Consider the following 25,226-nt stretch of genomic DNA (forward strand, 5'->3'; position numbering starts at 1 on the left):
CACTCAGTCATGAATAACTGGTTATTGGTCATTCTTTCAAGTAGAAATAATGAAGCATGAAAAGGTGATGATGCATGGTGGTGCATGGTGGCTAGTTGAGGTTGTAACCTCAGTCTCACAAGTAATTTTTCTGTAGATAATCCTCATATTTTGGTGTGCAACAGAAGTAATTTATATGTATTTCCCATCTTGTTATACAGAATATTAAAAAGGTGTGTACTTGAGGCAAGATTTAATAAAATTCATGTGTACTGCTTCATCAAGAATATTCTTACAGAACATTGTTAAAATGAAACTGGCATTTTTTTTTTTTAAACTGTGAGTATGTGGCAGCTAAAAATACAATGTATAATGTAGTGCCAATGGCTTTGTTTCATGCTAAGGTACCAGCAGTTTTACCCACAACTCCCTTTTGTGGCATTACTAAAGATATAACACAAATAATGTCTTGGTAGTATTATGAAAATGGATTTGACTGCACATACACTCCTGAGAGGGTTCTGGGAAATCCTAGGGCCTGTGTACTACACTTAGAAAACTGCTGCCTTAACTGTTTTAAAATTGCCAGAGAGTTCTGTCTGTGTTGCTAGTTACAAATTCAGCTATGGAAAATAATGAAAGATTATGTGTTTTTATTTAAGAAAAATGCACAAGAAACACCATGTCCTTTATGCTTGATAAGTTACAGGTTTTAAGTATTACAGTTATCTTTAAATGAAATAAAATGATTATATCATGTGCATATTGGAATTACTAACCATTTTAAATTAGCTCTGAACTACATGGCAAGCAAATAGCTGTAGTTTCATGATAAATTTATTAGTTCAGAGTTAAATGTAAAATCTTAGGACAGCAATTACTTAATAGAATGACATTTCTCAGGGATGCTTGTAGTATTTTATGGAGTACATCATTTAATAATTCTTAGTAATACAGTGTGGGAAGGCATTTCCTAATCAACAAAATACTTTTACTAATACATAGATTATTTAATACAATAGGATGTTCCTATGGCCTTGAATACTACATAATATTTGCTTACTTGATTTTTAAATTGGTTTTAGAATGTTCTGTGGCCAACTGAGTTTCAGAATCTGACCATTTGTCTTTTAAAACATTTTTTAAGGGCAAAACTTTGACAGCCATTGCAGTAATTCTTACCAACTTCCATGATGGCAAACCTCTTCCTGTTGAGAGAATTAAAAAAAGTCAACTGAAGAAGGTAAAGTATTAGAGTATTTTCTCCAAAGTCTCTGGTTCATTATAAGACCTTTTAATTTTACCATTAAAAAATAATTTGCCAAAAAATTGATAATATCCAGTGTTTTCAGAGAAACGGTGAAAGGCCTCTCTTATGTGTTGCTGATAATAGTGAAAGTTGGATACTAAATTCTTGAGGGTAATTGGGTAATATATATCAAGAATCCTAAAAGTGTTTATAATCTGTGATTCGGTAATGCCATTTCAGAGAAACTGTGTAAGAAAGTTATTAGAAATGCATTTTTTTCAGAGATAGAAAAGTACAAATCTCTCCCCCGAACCCCAGCATTATTTTAAAGGCACAAAAGAAACTACTTTCAATAAGGTAACAGTTATGTTAATAAATAGTTATAAAATTTAATATTATGCAACTACAAAATCCTGTTCTTTGAAGAATACTTATTTTTATGATATTTTTAGTTTAAAAAAAAAAAGGCCAGGTACACATTTATGAGTTGAGTCCTCATTTTGGAAAGGCATATTTATGTATGTCTGAATATAGTCACACACAGTGCTAATTGTGTCCTAGTGATGATAACATGGGTAACTTTCTTGATACTTACCTAATATATATTTTTACACATGGCATACAAACACAGTATATTTATATTTAGTTTCTAAGAATTAAAAGTGAATTCATTTTAATGGAAAAAATAAATGTTAGAATGAAACAATTGTTTTTCATTCTCAGATGAAAATTCAAAGAACTTAAAGTAGGAAATAGCTGAGAAAATGGCATATGCAAAATACCTCTTTTTTTTTTTTTGACTTTTCTAAGTTTTTCTTTATTTTTTTAAGGTTTATTTGAAAGAGAGAGAACAGGGGAGGGGCGGAGAGAGAGAATCCCAAACAGGCTCTGTGCTGTCAACACAGAGGCCGACATGGGGCTCAAACCCATGAACCATGAGATCATGACTTGAGCTGAAACCAAGAGTCAGACGCTTAACTGGCTGAGTGACCCAGGTGTCCGTAATTTTTTAGTTTTTAAAGAGGCTGCATATCAGTTTCCTGCCAATGCATATTGAGAGTCTGTTTATTAATTTCTGCACTTAGTTGCATTTTCTTCTTTGTACTTTTATTGGGAGTTTAACTCTGTCATTTGAATGTCTGAGATTCAACTGCTTACCATGAGTAGTTTGATGCTTTACATCCTGTTCTTCCTAATTTGGTAATTAAAACAGAAGAACATCACCTAAGACTATACTGACAGCTTCGGTAGCAATTAACAGCTTAAAAAATTATCATCAGTAAGGCATTCCCTCCCCACCACCCCCCGCCCCAGAATCAGCCATGCATTTAAGGTATTGTGTTTAAGTAGGAAGGTTTTAGGATATTTAGTTTGCCACATTCCTTAAAATTGAGGCTAAAAATGTGATTTCCAGCTAAGAATTTATCGCAACAAAAATTACACTGTTTTAAATAAATTTAGATATTCCAGGCTTACAGAGTGAAATGTCACTGATTTAAGTTCCATTAGATTGGAATGTAGTATGATTTAATAGGTTGGACTTCGTAGGTTTACATTTGAACTCTCAGAAGAAAAAACTTACTGAGCAAAATCATTTAATATAAAACAGTAATGTAAAGGACATCCACACGTATTTGTGGATGAATCTCTAGATTCTTTTTTCCATGTTGTTAAATATAAATGGTTGTACTAATTATTGAAGAAGACTAGGTATTACATTTGGTGAGAAGCATTTTTAACATCAGTTTCTTGCACGGGGTGTTGTATATAAGTGATGAATCACTAAAATCTACATCTGAAACTAATATTGCACTGTATGTGAACTAACTGGATTTTAAATAAAAACTTAAAAAAAATCCATTTGTCTAGCTTGTAAGAAAAAAAAACAATGGTGTAATACTGCTCTAATAAAAATGACAATTTTGGATTGTAGTGTATCATGTATTTAATATTTAATGGCTGTGCAATCTTAAATAATAAATATTTGACATTGGTTAAAGTAAAAATACCCTGAGCTCTGACAAAAAAGATAAAAACTTATTAATCTAAAATAATTCCTCTAGTTACATTTTTCTACCTGTTATATTTTAGATTTTCAACATATTTAGATTCATACCATTAGAAGGAGATGGATCTTTTCAACTACATTTTTAGTAAAATTTAACTCTGGGATTTTATAAGATGTTTCAAATTTTATTTTTTTTAAACTAAAATCAAACTATCCATTATTAGCCCTAATCTCAGCAGAAATTACTTTTTACTCTTGACCACCAGTTCTAATCTCCATTCAGTATGACTTCATCACCTCTCTTTTTCAATGGGAAGAATTAAATTCAAACCAATTGGCATTTGTCATTCCTCCCTACAGAATCATTAAGTCAAGAATTAAAGATTGGAGGAACTCTTCCCATTAGAATCATTTAAAAATATTTTTACAAAGAGATATAAAATTGTACTTTTATAGAAGTTTTTGTACATATGTCTGCATTGATACATTTTGAACCAAAGGGATATACATGAAGGGTAAAAGAAAAAGTCCGGGCTGGCAAGAAAATCCTCAATAGAATATGGTAGAATAGAATATCCTAGTACTCTAGGATCTGTACTATTGCATCTATCCCCTGGGAGTTCCAGAGAACAAGATGGCAATGAGGGCCTCATTAAAGATAAGTTATTTACTGAGTAGGGACTCTTGGTTTGAAAGTTTGTAGTCTGAGAATTCCTTTTAATTCTAAAGTAAATTCCATTTCACAAGTGTTTCTTACATTAATGAATATGCCATTTATAACTGAGTTTTGTTTTTTGTATTTCTTTTGAACAAAGACCAACTAGTGTTCACTTTTGAGATAGCTGTGAAAAAATTTTTAATTGGTTTATTTTTCCTCTTCACTTAATGCATCTCCCCCAATTGCCCCAGAATGGGATAGCAATATAAGTAATCTTTATTATGTAAAGCAAAGCAGTATAAAATAGGATGCTTTTTAAGTTTATTTAAAACTGACAGCAGTGCTTTGTAAGAAATATGCCTTTTCATCCAGGAGTGTAATGTTAACGATCAAACTATGAAACTTGGAGGAAATACCAGTGAAAAGGCAGATGGACTAATCAAAGGTAAAGTTTACTTTTGAACCATGACCCCATATTTGATTTAAATTTTTCCAGTTTGATGATGTAATTCAAGCTCTGGCTTTGTAATATACAAAAATTTTAGATATTTTTTTCTAAAAATCTCGGGAGAACTGGTAGGAAAAATTTCATCAAGGAGGTCATGATGGAATTGGGTGGTTGTATACCAGTCAGAGAAGCTAAGGAAGAACATTTTTGGTTGAGAAAAAAAATTCATGAAAGGGCAGTAAAAACAAAAGAACAACATAAAACCTATTTTGTTCTGGGACCTCAGAGTAGTTTATGTTAATAATAATGTAGTATGCATGAATAATAGCAGATAAGAATAGAAAGATAGGTTAGAGCCAAATTCTGAAGTTAGAGGATAAATGAAAAGAGAACTCTGGATTTAGCAGTTAAATAGCTGGTGTAGCTGTTAATGGCCTTTGGAAAATTAATTTCTGAAGATTGGTTAGAACAGAAAAACTGAAAATATTTTCAGATAGAATAGTAAGTGAAGAATTGGAAATGACAGTTGTATGCTATTATGTATTTTGCTAAGTTTGAAATAGGAGAAACAAAAATCATTGGAAATGAAGGCAGAGTTGAGGGTTTTTTTTTGTTTTTTTTTTGCAGGGGAGAGCATTATGAAAGAAATGTAAGAGATGTGGGATAAAATGGAGAGAATAATTTTTAGGCCTCTTGGCAGGGGCAGGCAATGAGACCAAGAGCATAGATAAGTGAATTAACATTAGAAGGAAAGAAAGTAAGGTTGATGGGAAATATTTAATAGAGGGAATTTTAAAAAGGTAGGAAAATTGGGATTATAGAAAATGGTATTCAATTTTCTTTGAAGATGAAGTAGGTCATCATCTAGGAGTCAAGGGAGTGAAGAATCTAGGCAAAGGGTCCAGTATATACCACTGTGGTGAGTGGGTACGGAGGCTGAGTGATACATAAAAGAGTTGCTAAGTGACACAGGCAGCAGGTGAGATTTGAAAATGTAAACTTGTAATGCCACCTATTTATTGTTCATTTTTTTTCCAGCAGCTCTTAGCTGCCTTGGTGTACAGCAGGAAATTCAGCCAGCCAGTTTGGGAATTGGCTGGATGACTACAGGGGAAAGACTGGGTACAAGAAATTGAAGGTATTTTTTAGTGAGAATATACTATACTTAAAAACTAGTAGAGAGAATAGCTGGCTGATTGAAAGAAGAGGAATGAAGATACTAAGAAAGTTGAACTATTGAGTTGGAAAACCAAAGTTTTAAGGATACTCAGTCAAGACAGTTTACTAATACTCTGTATATTTGTCCTTTTCTTTGAAATGAAAGGATCTAGATGTAGTGGAGAACCCAGTATTTCAGATGTCAAGGGAAAGAATAAATATCCCAAGTCAGAATTGTCTAGCTCCCGCCCCAAAAGGTAAATTTTGTTATGGTTTGATTGTATGTAATATTTGTTTAAACTCTTTCTCCATTTTCTTATATATAGGAGAGAGATAAGACCATTATATCTCAGTTATGTAGTTCTTTCAAATTCATTCTGTTATTTGAAACTACCAAAATCACTGTTACTTAGGCAGGTTGGGTGTTCCTATTTTGTAGGTGAAGAAAAGTAATACTAATCTATAAAAGAAGTGAATTGATAGTTTCTAATAATCACTTAACCTTTCTACCACTTTCTTTCCTGTTCTTTTACATAGGAACTAAGATCTAGCTTCCAAGTTTTTTGTTTTTGTTGACTTTGGAAGAGTTTTCCTATTATTTTCAGGAGATAAAAACTGACAGCTATTTATTAGATGACTTGGTAGAAACACTCTGTTCATCTCAGTTCTTTCTCTCTTCACCTTTAGTAGAAATAAAATATGATGAAGTTATTTATGGAGACTATTGTGTTAATGTAGACTAGAGGGAGAATTTGAATAAAGCGCATAATGCTCCTCTGATGTTAACTTGAATCTGTTAACTTTATAAATTTCATTTACCCTCTGAAATAGGTCTAAATGACTTTTATTTGTACTGTATTTTCTACCATTAATATCTGCAGATGTGATTTCAAATCTGAGTCTCTGTTAGCTAGTCCTATAAGGATCTCAAAACTGGGGCTTTTAATTGTTTTCTTCATTAATACCTGTCTTAAACTGAGCACAAAACCAGGGCACCTCAGTTTCTCATCTGGATCTCAAATCTTACAATTCTGAGCTGACCATGATGAGCCTGAGAATAGCACTATTAGGTTGACCAGATAAGATTAAAGGACATGGAAATAAAAATAAAGAGGACATGGGATAAACTAATAACCAATACATATGATAATTTATACATGTATGTTACTGTGCAACAGGCACTATTTTAGGGGCTTTGCATATAGTAACACATTTTATCCTATGAAGTGAATTGTATTTTTGCTCGTATTTTCCAAATGAGGAAATTAAAGCATAGATGAATATTAAGTAACTTGCGTAAAGTCACATAGCAAATAAGTAGCTGAATGGGATTTGAATACGGGCAGTCTGACTCCAGAGGCCGTTATTTTTAGCAACTTAATCACTGTAATGTACTTTCTACACAAAATACATAAAATTTTTCATTGTGAATTATATTTTATATTGGAATTATTTTCTTTGATAAGAGTTATTCTTAGTTCTAGTTTTATATAGGTGTTTCATTTGAATTACTGAATATTAAATTCAATATTAAAATTATTTTAGGATGGTTTTCTTTTTCAAATTTAATAATAGTGGTACTGCATTTTGTATATAAATGTATCTGCTATGAAAGCAAAATGCTTTTTAGGAAATTTTACTTTCATTTGTCAGAGTTCCTTGAATTAAAACAATAGGAAGCATTATACTGCTTTTATTAAAACTTATGTTTTCATATCTCATTTTATTTTGGTTTGATAAAAAATTTGTGTACACTTTATTTTAGAAGAAAAACTGTTGTCCAGTATATTGAAAGCAGTGATTCAGAAGAAATTGAAACAAATGAATTGCCACAGAAAATGAAAGGTAATGTGAAATGGATTTGATTTGATAATGTGTCCTTTATTCTGATTTCCTACTGTGACTCTTTTTATATTTGGTTTTGTTGTAGGCAAACTGAAAAATTCACAGTCTGAGACTAAAAGAGTAAAAGGTATGTATATACATCTCAGTATCCATAATCTACTCTTAAAGATTATTAAAGTAAAACTCCATAGGTTTGTATCTCTCTAGCTTAGAATTCTTTAGTAGCAGATCTTTTTTTTTTTAACTTATTTTTTTCTAATGTTTATTTATTTTTGAGAGAGAGAGAGACAGAGCATGAGCAGGGGAGGGGCAGAGAGAGAGGGAGACACAGAATGTGAAACAGGCTCCAGTCTCTGAGCTGTCAGCACAGAGTCCGATGTGGGGCATAACCCACGAACCGTGAGATCATGACCTGAGCTGAAATCAGACACTTAACTGACTAAATCACTCAGGCACCCCTCTTTAGTAACAGATCTTAAACTTGACTCCTGTTCACATTTGAACTATTTCATGGAACTTATCAAGGGTGGTAAATGAATGAGGTAAATTGAAAGATTAGTTTCAAATTAAAATCTAAGAGAAATATTTAAACTAACTTTAAACACAGTAATTTTTACCACTTATAAAATTACTTCAATAAAACCTTATTTGTATATATATAAATTATAATTACAAAAGTTGGGTGGGAGCATCTTCTGGGTAATAATTGTTAGTTTGTATTGTCATACAGATGTAAAAATAACCAGTATCATTACTTTTATGTGTTACTTTAAAACATAACTCTTTATTTTTCTTTTCTTGTAAATCAGATCATATTATATTCCTAATTAGTTGAGAAAGTGTATTGCATTTGGAAAATAACTCGTTACCACTAACTGATCTGAAAATTTGGCAGCCTCATCATTAGAAGTCAAACACCTGTTTCCTTGAAAGTATTCTTCCACCTGGAAGCTGATTCACTTTGCATATGGCTGCTCCTACTTTCACATCTCTTCTCAAGAGAAGTAACACTTTATGATAAGTGACTACATATTCCTTCTCTGAGTTAGAATGATTCTTTTTAGTGTCAGGTCACCAGATATTTTGTTTTTATTTAGTAGTATAAGCTCTTAAGATATAGAGATATAAGCACAGGGGAGAGTTCGTTTTCCAGTATCTTAATGATTCTGTGGTTATTTCAGCAGGATCTTCTAAGGTTAAAGAAGATGCAGAATTTGCATGTGCGCTTATTTCATCTACCCCTGCAACAAAAAGGAGAATGTTGAAAAAAGGTCAGTAAATCTTACGGTTTTTTAGCTTTCGTTTTTTTCACTGCAAAACAATTTTAACATGGTACAAGAAGTTTAAAAAGTAAAGAAAAGAACGGGGTGCCTGGGTGGCCCAGTCGGTTAAGCATCTGACTTCAGTCTAGGTCATGATCTCTCCATTCCCAACTTCGAGCCCCGCATTGGGCTCTGTGCTAACAGCTCAGAGCCTGGAGCCTGTTTCAGATTCTGTGTCTCCCTCTCTCTCTCTCTGCCCCTTCCCCACTCACACTCTGTCTCTCTCAAAAGTAAACATTAAAAGAAAATTTTTTTTAAAGAAAAAGGTACAGAATCCTGTTGTTCTTGGAAGTGCATGTTTGTGTGTTTTCCTTCTAATACCTTTTCTTTTGTTAATTCTGTTTATTTTAGTTAGGTCAGAAATATGATGGAAAAGAGATCCTTTACTCATCTTAGTAGTAGAAATATTTTCTTCTACTGAAGGCCTAGAGCAATTGATGGCTATTTATTTTTTTCATTAAAATATATATTAGTGTTTATTTATTTTGAGAGAGCACACATGTGCAGAGAGAGGGAGCAATGGCATCCTAAGTGGGCTTTGCTGTGTCAGGAGCCCTATGTGGGGCTTGATCTCATGAACCAAACTGTGACATCATGATGTGAGCCAAAATCAAGAGTTGGATGCTTAACTGACTGAGCCACCCAGGTGCCCCTTGATGGCCCTTTAAAACCTAATTTAATATGAATTCTTTAAATTGTAATATTCAGTTCTTAGTATGAGTAGAATTTTTCACTTATGAATGTTAGTGACCTTTATTATAATTTTATATTTTGTAATTCATAGGAAAACACTGTAAGACTCTAAATATTTGAGATGCAAAGAGATTGATCTCTAGGGTTAAGGAGATCTGGGATGAGTTACTATATTTCTGTGCCTTAGTCTCCTCTGTTTTACATTTTGGGGATATACCAGATAAAAGTCTGTTTCATAGCTTATGTCTAATGGTGGGGAAACATAAATAATTGAACACAGAACTTTAAATAATAAGCACTGTGAATAAAATAAAGGTGGATAGTAAAGAATGATGAAAGGGACCTGTTAAAGAGGTTATTTGACGCATCACAGAATGATGTTGGTCTAAGAATCAGACAGGAATGGAAAATAGGGGTGCCTGGATGGCTTAGTCAGCTCAGGTCACGATCTCACAATCATGGGATCAAGCCCCCTGTTGGGATCCACACTGAACGTGGAGCTTGCTTGGGATTTTCTCTCTCTCCCTCTCTTCTGCCCTTCCCCTGCTTGTGTGCACATGTGCTCCCTCCCTCCCTCCGTAGCTCGCGCTCTCAAAAATAAATAAACTTAAAAAAAAAGGGATGGAAAATACAGGCATTTCAAGTAGAATACTCAACCCTAATTTTAGAAATTTTAAGAAATGTGGAATTTTCTGTTGAGATAGAATTAAGATAGAATTCAGTTAGAATTAAGTTCACACACAGAAAGTTCTTTTTCCTTGCAGGCACACAGCCATAATAATAGAAGAGAGAAACTGTAAAAAATCATAGCTGTGAAAAAACCCCAAAAAACAAAATAAGCATATTTCTGGAAGAAAAACAGAATAGAAACAAAAATCAGTGAGTGGAGACAGAAGTGATATCTTGTGGTAGACAGTGTTTTCTAAAATAAGACACAAAAAATTATAAGGAAAAAATTGATGAAATTCTACTACATTTTAAATTTCCATGCATCAAAGTGCACCATAAACGAGGTAAAAAATAAGACTGAAGAAGATATTTCTGGTAAGTGTAACTTACAAAGGATTAGCATTTAGAATGTGTAAAGAAACCTCCACAAATCCATTGGAAAAAGACAATCCAGTAGGAGAAGAGCCACTAAGAATATAAATGTACATTCCAAAGTAAGAAAACACAACTAATAAATGTGGGGAAAGATAGGCAGATTCAGTCATTGAGGAAATCAAATTAAAGGAACAGAGAGGTACTATTGCACCCATTATATTTACAAACATTTAAAAATCTCACAGTGCCAAGTATAGGCAAGGTTGTGCAGCAACAGGAACTCCCAGGTACTATGGACTATAAATTACCATGGTATGAGCAATTGGGGCAAAAATAATGAAGATAGATAAATCACCTAGATATGTAAAAGGATACCTGAAAAAAAAAGTTTTTATTGTGTTTTTTAGAAAAATGTTGAAATAATATAAATACTGTCCAGTAGGGAATGGAAAATAAAATTGTAGTGTGTCCTTTTATAGGGTGCCTGAGTATCCTTGCAGCATGGCAGCTGGCTTCTTCCAAAGGGAGTGATCAGAGAAGGGGGGTGGGGGCGGTGGGGGGGAAACTTAATCTCAGGGGTGATGTACCACCATTTTTGCCATATCCCTAATAGAATGTGGGAGGGTACCATGTGAGGTTGTGACAGTCAGAAAGTGGATATTATTAGGGGCCATCTTGGAGTCTGGTTACCACATTAACTATAGCACAGATTCCAAAAACTGCATAGGACAAATGTTATCTTAATAACTATGAGTAACAAATACATATCAGGAAATATTCCAGATTTTTTCCATGTGCCCCCTCTCAATCATAGTTCTCTACCTCCCATAAGTAATCAGTGTCTAGATTTGTAGTTATTTAAAGTGACAAGGTAAAAAATAATAAATCGACAAGGTAAAAATCTAGTTCCTGTTACTTCATCATGGCTGGAAACAGAAGTCTATCTGCTTCATTTTAATTCTTCCTAATTACTCTTTTCATAGAAGCACATATTGCCATCTCTTTATTGACTTCATATATATGCAAAAAAAGCTGAAGACTGTTTCAACTGATTCACTCTTTTAGGAGCATCCGCAGTAGAGAGTTCAAAGAAAACTGATGTTGAAGAGAGACCAAGAACAACACTGATCATCTGTCCACTTTCTGTGTTAAGCAACTGGATTGTAAGTCTTCACAGCCTTTTAAAATGTGACATAATTTATATTTTAGTTTTCATCTTGAAAAGTATTTTGTTAAAGTCATTCATTAGGAGAAATATGTTTGGTCAGCATTCTATGTCTAAGTTAAAATAATTTGTTAGGTGATCGGGGTTTCATTTGCTGAATTGAAGTACTTTTTTTTTTTGAAGATTTATAGTAAAAGAAACATCATTAATTATTATCATAAGATTTGGTTTATAGTTCTTCCTCTGCCATTTCTGTCCCCCAAGGTAGGAAAAGTATATAATTTTAAGATTCCACTATGTTTATGAACTATTGAAAACTCTTTTCTAAGAATTACACTAGCAATATCTTTTGTTTATATAACAACTTGTAACATTTAGTGAACTGTATGTACTCCGTTATTCCTTAAGCTCTTCTCATAGACTTTCTCGTTTAGTCCTCACAACTATTATTCTCATTTTCCTGGTGACCAAATTGAAACACAGAGAAATTCAGGAACTTGCCTAAGATCATCCAGCTAATAAATGATGGAGCTAAGATATAATCTCCAACATTCTAATTCTAGAGCCTATGCTTTTACGACTACCAGAAAATTTTTTTTCTTCCAGATTGAATTTCTATTCTAGAACATTACATTAGAATAGAACCTCTTTCTGTGTTATGTATAAGGAACAGCTTGGTTGTGTTTCCTTTCCAGTTTGAGCTTCAAGCTGCATGTTATAATGAAATAATGACTATAGGAAGCATTGTGAACATAAGGACCACTGGATGTGAACTTCTGTTCTTGCCATGTCAAAGGTTATTTGCATCTCTCCTGGCCTTTTCTCCTCTAATCTCAGAGGTGGAAGAGGTCCCACTCTTTGTAAGACCATTATCTTAGTCTAGGCATTGGATTCCATCTCTTTCCACCTTTGCATTTTATCTGTTATTTTTCTCTTTCCCTGGTTATTTAGTCTCTTCCCAGTGGCTTTTTCTTGACACATACTCAGATCTTTTTCATTTTTAACTACTTCCTCTTGATTATTTCTCACCTTTAAGTTGCTGCTCTTATCCTTTCCTTCTCTGTCGTACCTTTTGGGGTTTAATTTCCACTTTGTGCTTTTACTTCTTAGCCTATAATCTGGCTTCTGCCACTTGTTCTCTAACTTGCTTTGGAAAAGATTAGTAGTTATTGTCTAATTGCCTCTTTATTTTCTTCTTGACTTTTATGTACTCTTGCCTTCTTTGGTAATTTTTATTATAAGTTTTTGGTGTATATATATAGATATAGATATAGATTTTTAAAATTAACATCTTTTTCTGATTTGTGTGTCATTTTTCCTCTTGAGACCAGAGTGAGGTTTAGTTCCCTCTTGCTCTTTTTTTAATTCCAAAAAAACTATCCTCTTTTTTTTGAGATGTAGTTCATTGTGGGAAGGATAGTACACAGGTACTAGAATGACAGTTTCAGGGTGAGGTTTACAAGTATTAAGGAAGTATAAACAGAACTATGAGTCTTTAAGAGCTTGGGTTCAGGATATGTTTTTTAAAAGTGGCTGGTCAGTATTTCATTATAATTTAATATTTGGAAAACAGCAAAATTTTTATAATATAAACTTCAGAAAGGAAACCTTGGCAAAGTCTTGCCTACTGAGATTATGGAAAAAACTGATTTTTAAAGGAATGAGAGCTGGTTGGGCATATATGGAATCCTGGCTGAGATTAAAATTTTGCAATCTCTCAATAAGCTAATTCTTCCTAACCCCCAAGTAAATGACCTAGCACCCTAATGAGTAGGCTAGAACTACCTTATCATCCTTTTGTTGTCTTCAGATCTGGGAAGGAATACAGTTAAAGCTGTAAGAGACCATCACACTTCCACCACATACTTATTCTGAATACTTGGGCAAGTTACTTCTCCTCCCAATGGAAAATGAAATAGTATCTATTTTATTCATATACAGCACTTAGCACAGTGACTAGAAACTCAATACTATAACTCTCTTTTTCCAGGAAAGTTAATTTTTTTCTATTTCAGTTCTAGTCCTTTCACAAATAACGTTTTTTTTTTTTTTCCATTTCAAAGCAGCCCATTGATTCAGTTTTCTATTGGATTCTTTCTCTTTTCCTTTTCCACCGGTTTTCTTAATAAGATTCTCTGCATTTTCACCTTAAGTTTTTCATGTTTTATCCTCTTTTCTTAGTATTTATTCCTTCACTATTTCAGGTATCATTCTCTCTTCAGCTCATAGTAGTCTGGTTTTTGCTCTCACCCTCTATAGTAACTATGAAGGCCTTCAGTGACCTCATTGTTGCCGTGTCCGCTGAGTTCCCTTTTTCTTTACTTCTGCTCTGACTTTATTTTTCTTTTTACAGCATTTTGTTATGTTTTATTTTGTAAGACATCTGTAGGCTCTGTGCAGTTAGTACAGAGCCTGACGTGGGGCTCAAACTCAAAACCATAAGATCATGCATGACCTGAGCCAAAATCGAGTCAGATGCTTAACCAGCTGAACCACCCAGGTGCCCCTAAACCTTTTTCAGAGAGAGGGAATGAACATAAATTACAAGTTAAAAAAAATCTACCTTGTATTCCTTCTTGAAATTTTAATACTTTTCCCCTCCCCACCCTGTCCAATTTTGTTGCTCCCCCAGGTTTCTGACCACTACTTTTCTCCCATGGTTTCTATTTAGTATGCCTTTCCCCCCTGTGTAACAAGCACGGTATCTTTTTTGAAATATTAGAAAAATTTTTAAGCAAATCTGCATTTACTTAAACAAGATTCAAGAATTTCAAAAGTTTGCCACATTTGCTTTGTTTTTTTCTTTGCTGGAATATTTTAAATCCTGTCCTAGTAGAAACAGAGGCCGACTGTTTAAATACTATCATTTTGTAGGCTCTTCCCCTAACCTTCTTTTCTCATTATACATGTTCTTAGAATATCTTACTCATTCCTAAGCTTCATGTACTGTCTGCTGATAACTTTATAAAGTCCATCTCTACATTGTATTACAGGCCAATATTTAAATATTTGTAGTATACATCTCTAGTCAGACATTCTGTAGTGGCCAAAAATTTTAAATGTCTAAAATAGTAATACTACTCTTTTTCTCATTTTATACCTACTTTCCCCTTCTTTTTTTAAACTTATATCTTTATCACACAGTTCTAGGCACTCACTTTAAGTATTAAGGACTTTCGTTTTTTTGTTTTTTGTTTTTTTCATATCCCATATTTAAGTCCTCAAGTCCCATCAGTCTCTTTTTTTTGGTATCTTTCTTTCATACCTGTCCTTTTTATTCTCTTCTTACTTCTGACATTGTGGTTTAGGGGTTTATCATCTCCCACCTAAGAGTGAGAGCTTTGTTTCTCTGGTGTCCTTTTTTCCCCCAATCTAATCATGATTTTTTTTTTCCTGCTCAGTCTCTCAGACCTATTGTTTTCATGATTTAAAAAAAAGTCAAGTGCTTTAAATTGATTATGTCCTCGGAGAGGGCAGGGACTAGGTCTTATTTTTCTTTTTAGCTATACCACCCTTCTGGTTGATAATCTGACCAATAGTAGGCCTGTGATAAATGAATAAAAGTAGATACTGAGCTTGAATCTCTGCCTATATTCTTGAAAATATTTGTTGTTCTTTTGCTGTTTAATTTTGATATTATCAAGTTTACTTCCTGGGAGCAGTAGAGCCTTTCTGTTAATACTAAATTTTTAAAAAATTAATTACTGTTTAAAAGACATTTGGTTGTTTTTCCTTCTAAAAATGAAGTGGCTGCTCATTGGTAGGGCCAGGCAAAATTTATATAGTGTATTATTATGGCATATATGTCAGTTTTCCTGACAATACAATAATAATTAGTATTGTTATTATCATGGTTGTTATTTTAGTTTAGATAGCAGGAAACTTGATTTTATGCAATTTTAATAGTTTGATTTGTGATACTACTGCCAGAACAATACTTTTTTATATTATTCCCGACACTAATCTGCTTACTATTTAAAATATTTCTAATTTTCTTCTAGGATCAATTTGGACAACATATAAAATCAGATGTGCACTTGAATTTTTATGTTTATTATGGTCCTGACCGTATAAGAGACCCAGCCTTGCTTTCAAAACAAGATATTGTTTTGACTACATACAACATTTTAACTCATGACTATGGAGTAAGTATGCTGAGACTCCTATTTCAGAAGTTGAATTTGAGAAATACACTTCAGGTTTCTAAAGTGTTCTAAAATTCAGACTTTGTGCTCTTTTTTTCTAAATACTTAAGAATATGTAGGAAGTAAATAGGAGATTGTTTCTTAATACTCTGCAAAAAAAAGTTCAGCTTTCTTCAGCTAATTATGAATATTTTCCATTTAGAACACTTAAAGCTACAGTTTTACATTGGAATTGTAACTAAGTTTAGATAGCAGTTTGTAAGTGAATTCTATTTTTTCTTGTATTCTAGAATATTATTTTCTATCACAATGATTTAATTATCTCAGTTTAAAAATAAACTTTTTTTTTTTTTTTTTTTTTTTTTAATTTTTTTTTTTTTCAACGTTTATTTATTTTTGGGACAGAGAGAGACAGAGCATGAACGGGGGAGGGGCAGAGAGAGAGGGAGACACAGAATCGGAAACAGGCTCCAGGCTCTGAGCCATCAGCCCAGAGCCCGACGCGGGGCTCGAACTCACGGACCGCGAGATCGTGACCTGGCTGAAGTCGGACGCTTAACCGACTGCGCCACCCAGGCGCCCCAAAATAAACTTTTTTTAATAGCTGAAATTTATGAGTTTCCTGATTCATTTAAAAGTTTAATTTTTGTTTGTTTGCCTATTCCAGTCGTTAAAATGTTTTTCAAAATACCTTATTGTCAAAATTTTGGTCTTCTGATAAGAACGTTAACTATTACATAAAAGAAACTAATTATGTTAAATTCAATAATTCTTACTACTGAAAATTTAGTTCTATCATTACAGTTTTAATCTGAGGTGAAATTAGCTCAGTGTATTGAACCAAAGTCGCAGTAGAGAGCTAGACTACCTAGGTTTGAATGCTAGCTCTGCTTTTTCCTAGCTATAGTACTTTGAGTAACATACGTACTTCACACCTTGGTGCTTCAGTTTTCTCATCTGTAAAATAGGAGTAACCATAATATTTTGTAAGCTTTTGAGCATTCAGCAATTAAAAAAATTGTTTTTAATGTTTATTTTTTGAGAGAAAGAGACAGAGTGTGAGTAGAGGGGCAGAGATAGAGGGGACACAGAATTGGAAGCAGACTCCAGGCTCTGAGCGGTCAGCACAGAGCCCGACACTGGGCTCAAACTCAAGAGTGGTGAGATCATGACCTGCACTGAAGTTAGACACTTAACCAACTGAGCCACCCAGGCACCCCGAGCATTCAGTAACTTAACGTGTGTACTGCTTAAAGCAGTATCTACCACATAGTAAGCGTTGATACTAAAAAATAGTAGCAATGTGTATTTACCAAATTACGTGAAGTACTGTTTTACTTCCCTGTGTTTTTAATTCACATGAAACATTTATTTCAGACTAAAGGTGATAGTCCATTACATAGCATAAGGTGGCTAAGAGTGATCCTGGATGAAGGACATGCAATAAGAAATCCAAATGCTCAGCAGACAAAAGCTGTACTTGATTTAGAAGCAGAGAGAAGATGGGTATTAACAGGTAAAAAGGTTATATTTAAAAAATTCTCAAATATGTATCATTGAGTTAGGTAACTTATAAGTTTTATGTGAATATAAAAAGTTTGTTCTGTAATTAATCATTGAGGTCATTTAATAAAATATTTTGACTTGTTCTTCACAGTTCCCCATGCTATGGCAACATTGAATAATATAATGGAACAATCACTAGATTTCTTTTTGAACCTTGGAGATTGATTAGACACTTTAATTCTCAATCAGAATCTTGATTTCCCTATTTCTCATCTTGAAGCCAAGCTTGTTTGCTACTTGTGACGCCTGTACTAGAAAATGGGGAAGAGGATATAAACTCAAAGTCATTTTTTCCTTGTTAGTACTGCTGGTTTAAAATCAAATAAATACATGTTCTTGGATAAGGAGAAAGTTGAATTCACTGGGCTGTGGTTTTTTTTCTTTATTAGTATGGCAAGTAAGAGCTAAAAATTGGAGCAAAACTGTATTTTGAGATTGTGTATGTATTTAACAAAGGATTATAGTTACAGCTTGATAGCGGGTGTGCCTCGTACAGAATGCCTATTTTCAACTGTTGTTTTCTCTGATTGGGTCAGATGGATATTCTGAATGGATATTCTGGTTGTGGAGTTACAACAGTTTTCTGTTACTTTTAGGTACTCCAATTCAGAATTCTTTGAAGGATTTGTGGTCTCTTCTTTCCTTTTTAAAACTTAAGCCATTTATTGATAGAGAATGGTGGCATAGAACAATACAGCGTCCTGTCACAATGGGAGATGAAGGGGGACTTAGGTAAGTAATTTCATGAAAACGGATTAATATTAGCAACAAATAACTGTAAGCAGCTTGAACCAATTGGCACTTTGAGTACTATTTTAACTTCACTGTTGGCTTTCTTCTCCCAAAAGCATTTATAGCTTCATGCCTTTGGCTCTCAGAACCTAATGATTGTTGGCTGGGAAGACAAAGATTTCTAACTACCACTAAAACACAAGCTTTTCCTTTCTTTGATATTAGTCTAACTAAAAGGAAAGGCAGAGCTTTATGGTCTTTGTGTGTTGCTGTTACCCCTGAAACCACCATTAATTGGTTAAACAGTGGCAGGAAAAACTATATGCTCTGAACATCCAGTATGCACTAAATTTTCATAACTTATCTTGTGTAACTTTATATAGTGGTAATCGAATGGTAGGATATACACTCGCATCAATAAGAGAGAAAGCTATTTCTCATGGAGACAAATAAAATTCAACTTGGTGATAGCCATTTCACAGGGTACTCCGCTAATAATGTGGTTTAAGGTTTTTGGCTAGAGCAGTGGTTTTCAGAGTTTGGGATCCATTAGCAGGTTGTGAAATCATTATAAAGATGGCAGTTAGCCTTATAAAACAAAGTGAAGTAGAATAGAAGGTTTAAGAAAACAGAGCATATCACACATAGTAAGTATTGTTTTTGTGAGATGTTTCTGTTATATGTGTATGTGTGTTTATACAATAATGTTTGCTGGATGGTATGTGTTTCTTACTGTGGTTATAGGGAAAAAGGTTCAGAAGCCACCAACCTAGTTTGCAGTACTGTCTGCTTGCTTTTCAGAACCAACTATGTAAATTATAATTTAAGAAATTTTATTTATATTTCAGTGTTAGGAAAAACTTTCCCTTAAAGAATTGATGTGCCTCCTTTTTTTCTGATAATGAGAAGGGAGTATAAAGGTTGTAGAACCTAGAAGGCATTTCTCCCTTCTTCTGAATTGTCACATTGTGTTTTAATTTTTTTGGCAATTTTAAATTTTTTTAAATTTTTTACTTTGTAAAAATTACTTATTTTGTACTGTGTTTTTCATATTACTGAAAAAATATTTTTGAAAGTAAGATGTTTTCTCATTCGGAGTTTATGAAATTTAGTATAATGCCTTGCAATTAGTGTAGGTACTTAAGAATTTGAGTGTTGAATATTGAGTGATGTAGTTAACAGAAATAAGTAAAAAGGTTAGTGATTAGAACAAAAACGGGGAGAAGTTAAAAATAAAGGCAAGATAGAAGATTAGACTGTGACAAGTATTGAGTTGAGGGCAATCAGTGCATCGTTGCTACAATTTTATATTTGTAGAATATATTTCTTATGATATCATATTGGATAAAACTCCAAATAAGGGATTTTTTAAAAACTTACTAGGTTGTAAAACAGTAATATATTAAAATACTTTTTTTGTTGTTGTTAAGTCAACTTACACAGAAAAGTTATGTAATTATTTGTTTTATTTTGACTAGGCGTTTACAATCCCTAATTAAAAATATTACTCTTAGAAGAACAAAGACCAGCAAAATTAAAGGAAAACCTGTTTTGGAGTTACCAGAACGTAAAGTATTTATTCAGCACATTACACTTTCAGATGAAGAGAGAAAAATTTATCAGTCTGTAAAAAATGAAGGCAGAGCTACTATTGGAAGGTATGGAAAAAAGAAAGCCATTTTAGAAAATAATTTTTATTTTCTTTCCTATTTAACTGAATAGTATTTTTTAGAAATGTCAGCAGTAAAGTCTGAAGTATACTGAAAGATAATATGCTTCTTTATTTAAATTGTTTTTCATGAATTTGTAGTTGAAGTAAATGAAATTGTATTACAACTTACCAGGTAAGTAATTCCTTAAGTTAGGAAAAAAAGTGAAATGATGAATTATGAATGGCTAGTTAGAAGACCTTGTTTGTTCTATTCCTGGCTCTCTATCATGGGAGTAGATAAAAACATTGAGGGAAGTATATATATATATATAGAGAGAGAGAGAGAGAGAGATAAAAAACCTATTTAAGGACCAAAACTTTGGGGAATGTCCACATTTAAGAAGTAGGAAAATAAAGAGAAGTTTATGTAGAAGATTCTATCAAGGGCAGAATTATGAAGAAAAGTAAAGAAAACTGTTGGAGAAAGAGGGAATGGTTAGGAGTGACAGATAGTATGGAGACTTAGAAAAGCCATTTAAATGGTGATTCAGGAGTTATTGGTGTAAAATCTTAACATAGGTTCACCAGAATAGTGAGGTGTGTACCAAATTGTAGGTGTAAGGGAATTGCAAAGAAGTAGCAGCTGTAGGTAGGGGTAGACCACTTTCATGAAGTTTGTAAACGGAAGAAGAAAGTGAGACTGGTACATAGGATTGCTGGTTGGTTGCTCTGTCAATGTTTTGCATTTTATTTGAAAAATCTGCCTTGGGAAAAGAAAGCATAGAAGAGACTACACATAGAAAAGAGAATAAAGCAGATTGGTGGATAAAAATGAAGCCTAGCGGGGGGTAAAGAGTGCAGTCAGTGAAATATGAGACAAAGGGCATCTACAGAGAAAGGTGATGGGAAGTTGAAGATAGCTGGATTTGCAGCCATTATAAAAAGTTGTTAAAGTTCTTAGAGTGGGATACAGGCTTCATGTAGTATTGAATATATGTAGACTTTCCAACAACATGTGAAATCTGGGACTTTCCAACAACATGTGAAATCTGGGGAATAGGAGCTGATGACGTAGATTATAAAGGGATTGGGGATTGGTAGAAGGTGAGAAATTCTAGTCCAAGCAAGAACATGTTTGATGGTAGTGCTTATGGAACCAATAATGAGTAGGAGACAAGTAAAGGCAAAAGAGGGCTGAGAAAATAGGCGAATTTTCAAGATACGAGAACTTCATTGAAATACGAAGCAGGTCGGGGCGCCTGGGTGGCGCAGTCGGTTAAGCGTCCGACTTCAGCCAGGTCACGATCTCGCGGTCCGTGAGTTCGAGCCCCGGGTCAGGCTCTGGGCTGATGGCTCAGAGCCTGGAGCCTGTTTCCGATTCTGTGTCTCCCTCTCTCTCTGCCCCTCCCCTGTTCATGCTCTGTCTCTCTCTGTCCCAAAAATAAATAAACGTTGAAAAGAAAAAAAAAATACGAAGCAGGTTTAACAGGAATTAGTTTGAAAAAGATTGTTCTAAGTAAGTGATTTCAGATTTCAGAATTTTGTAGTGGTGATTGAAATTTCCTTCATACTCATTCTTTCAACCAGAATTTATTAAGTGTAATACATTTTGAGATACAACATAATAAAATAGACAAAAGTCTTTACCCTCAATGAGTTTATATTTTAATGGCAGGAAACAGACAATTAAAAAAAATTAAATTTTATGGAAAAAAACTAAAGCAGAGAAAGGGGATAGGAAGTGTTGAAGCTAATAGGTTATTCAGTGAAGACCTTACTGAGGTGATATGTGGGAATAGGTCTAAAAGAGACTGGAATTGGGGACATTTCAGAGGGAACAGGAAGTATAAAGCCCCTGAGTTGGGAGCACGTTTGGTGAGCTTAGAAAGCAACTGAGGCAAGTGTGGCTGGATGATATGAGCTAGATGGAATAGCAGTGATGTCAGAGAGAGATTGGAGTGGGGACTACATGGTGGTTTTGTAAGGCATTACTGCATATTTCAAGGACTTTGGCTCTTACTTTCTTTAGTTTAGAAAACTTTGAAGGGTTTTGAGCCAGGAGAGTGATATAATCTTACTTATATTTTAAAAGGATCACTGACTGCTGTGTTAAGATTTAGATTCTAGGAGTACGGGCATAGATAGGGAGAAGAGTGGCAGTAGTCAAATAAGAGATCATGGTGGTTTTCACTACAGTAGAGTGGTGATGAAGGGGGTGAAAAATGGTTGGATTCTGTCATAGTTTGAAGGCAGAGCCAATAGAACTTGCTGATGGGGAGGGAGACAGGAGTCAAAGATAACACTGAGCTTTTTCACATGAATGTGACTAGAAAGTTGAAATTACCATTTGCAGAAATAGGTCTGTGGGAGGAGCAGAGTTTTTTCAGGAAAGATCGGAAGTTCAGTTTTGGACCCATTGACTGATGCCTGTGAAATTTCTAAGTGGAGATGTCTCATATATAGGAAATTAGTGTTCATGGGAAAGTTCTTAATGTAAATTTGAAAGTCACCTGTGTGTAGATGGTAATTAAAGCATGAGACTAGATGAGAAGAGATCTAACAAGGAAGACAGGAGTGGCTGGTGGAAGAGGAGTGGTGGAGGCTTCTACTCTTATCTGGGACTCAAAAGAGATCGTTAAACTGAAATGCTGACTATTAGTGTAGTAAGTGACCATGCCAAGGAATAGACTGGTTGTAAAGGTTATTCTATTTGAAAAGGTTGAGAAGAGTTAACTATTGAAACCACAGAAAAGAAATAGATTGTTTTAAAAGTTTTCTTTTTCTTTTTTAAATGTTTGTTTATTTCTGAGAGAGAATGAGCAGGGGAGGGGCAGAATCCAAAGCAGGCTCCAGGTTCTGAACTGTCAGCAGAGAGCTTGACGTGGGGCTCGAACTCAAGAACCGCAAGATCATAACCTGAGCCAAAGTTGGATGCTTAACTGACTGAGCCACTCAGGCGCCCCTAAAAGTATTTTTTTACTATGTAATACATTTAGTAACATTTATTGAGCATTTACTAGATGTTATGCATTCAAGCGCTTATATGTTTTAATTCACAACAAGCTTACCAAGTCAATACAATGATTACCCACGTTTTCTAGATAAAGAGTCTGAGGCACAGTAACTTGTACTAGGTCACACAGCTAGTGAATGACAGAGCTGGTATTTAGATTCAGGCAGTTTGGTTTTAGAGCTTGTGAGTTTAACCTTTATATTATATTGCCTCTTCTTTGTACTGTTGACTATTTAGAATTATTTGTTGATATAATACTACTATTACTAATAATAACAGCAGATAGATAGATGGATAGATATATGACTTAACCATAGTTCAGACACTATTCTGAGTGTTTTCCATGTATTAACTTTTTTAATACAACTGTCTTATAGTGTCATGGTAATAATACATACCTCATAAAGATGTGACAGCTGAAGACACAGGTTAAAAATCTACCCGGAGCACCTAGGTGGCTCAGTTAGTTAAGTGTCTAACTTCGGCTCAGCTTATGATCTCACAGTTTGTGAATTAGATCCCTATGTCAGGCTCTGTGCTGACAGCTCAGAGACTGGAGCCTCCTTTGGATTCTGTGTCTTTCTCTCTCAAAAATAAACATAAAAAAAAAAGAAAAAAGAAAAGAAAAACCTACCTAAAGTTTCACAGTTAAATTGGCAGAGCCAGGTTTTCAACTCAGTCTAGCTCTAGAGTCTGTGCTCCTAATCATTAAGCTGTACTTCTTCTATTGCCTTAATATACTTATAAATGTGATTGTATATAATTTTTGGATTACCCATTCTTCTTTCAGAAACCTGTCATTGTCCTGCTGTATTTTCTGTTGGATGTTTCTATTGAAAACCCTGATTTTATTTTAGGTTTTTCTTTAAAGTCCAGCACCAAGACCTCTCTTGATTTTTTTCTGGAACATGTGATACTGTTTAAATCTGTAGATTCTGGGCTTTTCCACCTCCTCCTTTTCCTGGAAAGTTTTCTTTAAATGTTGTTTTCTGTTCCATTTTTTTATCTTTGTATGTTTTAGATGTTTTTTTGTTTTCCATTGGTATCATTTTATTCTAATCCTTTATATCTTTCTGTTAAATTTTATTTTTTCTAAGTTTATTTTTGAGAGAGAGCGCATAAGCGAGGGAGGAGCAGAGAGAAGGGGAGACACAGAATGTGAAGCAGGCTCCAGGCTCTGAGCTGTCAGCACAGAGCCTGATACGGGGCTCGAACCCACGAGCTGGGAGATCATGACCTGAGTTGAAGTTGGACTCTTGACGGACTGAGTCACCCAGGCGCCCCTGTTTAATTTTATTTTTTATCTTTCTGTTTCCCACATTCTTGCTTATGTTTATGTCAGTGGCTTGTCTCTTTTATGCTGATTTCAATGTGGCTTTCATTTCTCTGATGGTTCACTTTTCTCTTTCACACTTCTGAACTGTACCACCTCAGTTTTCATCTGTTGTTTTGCCATGATAGTAAATCATGGCAGTATCCTTGTTCATAATTTTTATTTGCTCTGTGGCAACATTTTTTTGGTGAGTTTTCTTTCAGTGCCATTTGTTCGTCCCTTGCTCTTTGCTGATTATTATATTTGAATGTCTTGAGTTCTTTCTGGACTATTTATAAGAGGCTAATATGAAGGGGGAAGGCCATAGCTATGTCACAGACTAGTAGGAAGTATCCCTATATAAATTATGACTCAGGGTTATATAGGAGCCTTTTAGGTTTTATTTGTGTTTATACAACAGAGATCAGAAGCTGTAGATTCCTTGTAATATGGAATTTTATGCCCATAATCTTTTCTGTAAACACAGTAGGTCTGTTGTATTTCCTTATTTAGCTGGTCTTCTCTCTTTGGTATAAAACTTGTCCAGGGAAGTTCAGACCACAGCCATGTACCCTGTTCTGTTTTTGCATATGAAACATGTTGATTTTCCCCTAAGGGTTGTGCCATCTGTTTTGAAGAACTGTGCTCTGGCAGGTCTGTTTGAGATCTGCAGTCATCTCTCTCGGTATCTTCTATCCAACTTCTATTGTAACTGGCAGCCATTTCTCATATATTTTGCTTCATTGTTACAAGTCTCTTATTTCATTAAAGGTGGTTTGCTTTTCTGTTTTCCACTGTTTTGATTTCCAGAGAAGAAGGGAACAATGCCATTTTTATTCCACTATTTTAGAATAGAGAATAATATTGTTTAAAGGCCTTCATAATATTTAACATTTTTATCTCTAGGTATTTTAATGAAGGGACTGTCCTTGCACACTATGCAGATGTCCTGGGTCTTTTGCTTAGATTGCGGCAGATTTGTTGTCATACTCATCTTCTTACGAATGCAGTGTCTTCCGGTGGTCCCTCAGGTAAGTAGATGTGATTGGTTTACACTATTATATTGGTTAGGGATATTTAAATCAGGATGAGAAATTTTTCATATTACCTAAATACAGTTTCTTATTCGTCAGATGAACATTGTTTTTAGAATAGGACTCAAGAATATACCCACAAATTCTTACCAATGAAATGGAGTAATAATGATGTCTTCCAGGATTTCCAGTGACAGATAACAG

General features: G+C 34.2%; 1 protein-coding gene across 12 annotated transcripts in view; it reads left to right on the top strand.

Moving 5' to 3' along the window:
• HLTF (helicase like transcription factor) overlaps positions 1-25,226 on the top strand; it is a 52,106-nt gene that overhangs the window by 15,581 nt on the left and 11,299 nt on the right. For 6 of the 12 annotated variants that reach the window (XM_045503334.1, XM_045503327.1, XM_045503329.1 and 3 more), the window contains exons 8-19: positions 1,127-1,222; positions 4,267-4,339; positions 5,667-5,757; positions 7,266-7,345; positions 7,431-7,472; positions 8,527-8,616; positions 11,470-11,567; positions 15,571-15,714; positions 17,092-17,230; positions 17,877-18,012; positions 19,491-19,670; positions 24,895-25,019. In XM_045503334.1, the coding sequence (XP_045359290.1) occupies positions 1,127-1,222; positions 4,267-4,339; positions 5,667-5,757; positions 7,266-7,345; positions 7,431-7,472; positions 8,527-8,616; positions 11,470-11,567; positions 15,571-15,714; positions 17,092-17,230; positions 17,877-18,012; positions 19,491-19,670; positions 24,895-25,019 (1,294 nt within the window). The remainder of the gene's footprint in view (positions 1-1,126; positions 1,223-4,266; positions 4,340-5,666; positions 5,758-7,265; positions 7,346-7,430; positions 7,473-8,526; positions 8,617-11,469; positions 11,568-15,570; positions 15,715-17,091; positions 17,231-17,876; positions 18,013-19,490; positions 19,671-24,894; positions 25,020-25,226) is intronic. The other 6 variants (XM_045503338.1, XM_045503330.1, XM_045503332.1 and 3 more) reach the window with 1 other exon arrangement.

The sequence above is a fragment of the Leopardus geoffroyi genome, chromosome C2 (genome assembly GCF_018350155.1).
Source record: "Leopardus geoffroyi isolate Oge1 chromosome C2, O.geoffroyi_Oge1_pat1.0, whole genome shotgun sequence".
In the NCBI taxonomy this organism is placed as follows: domain Eukaryota; kingdom Metazoa; phylum Chordata; class Mammalia; order Carnivora; family Felidae; genus Leopardus; species Leopardus geoffroyi.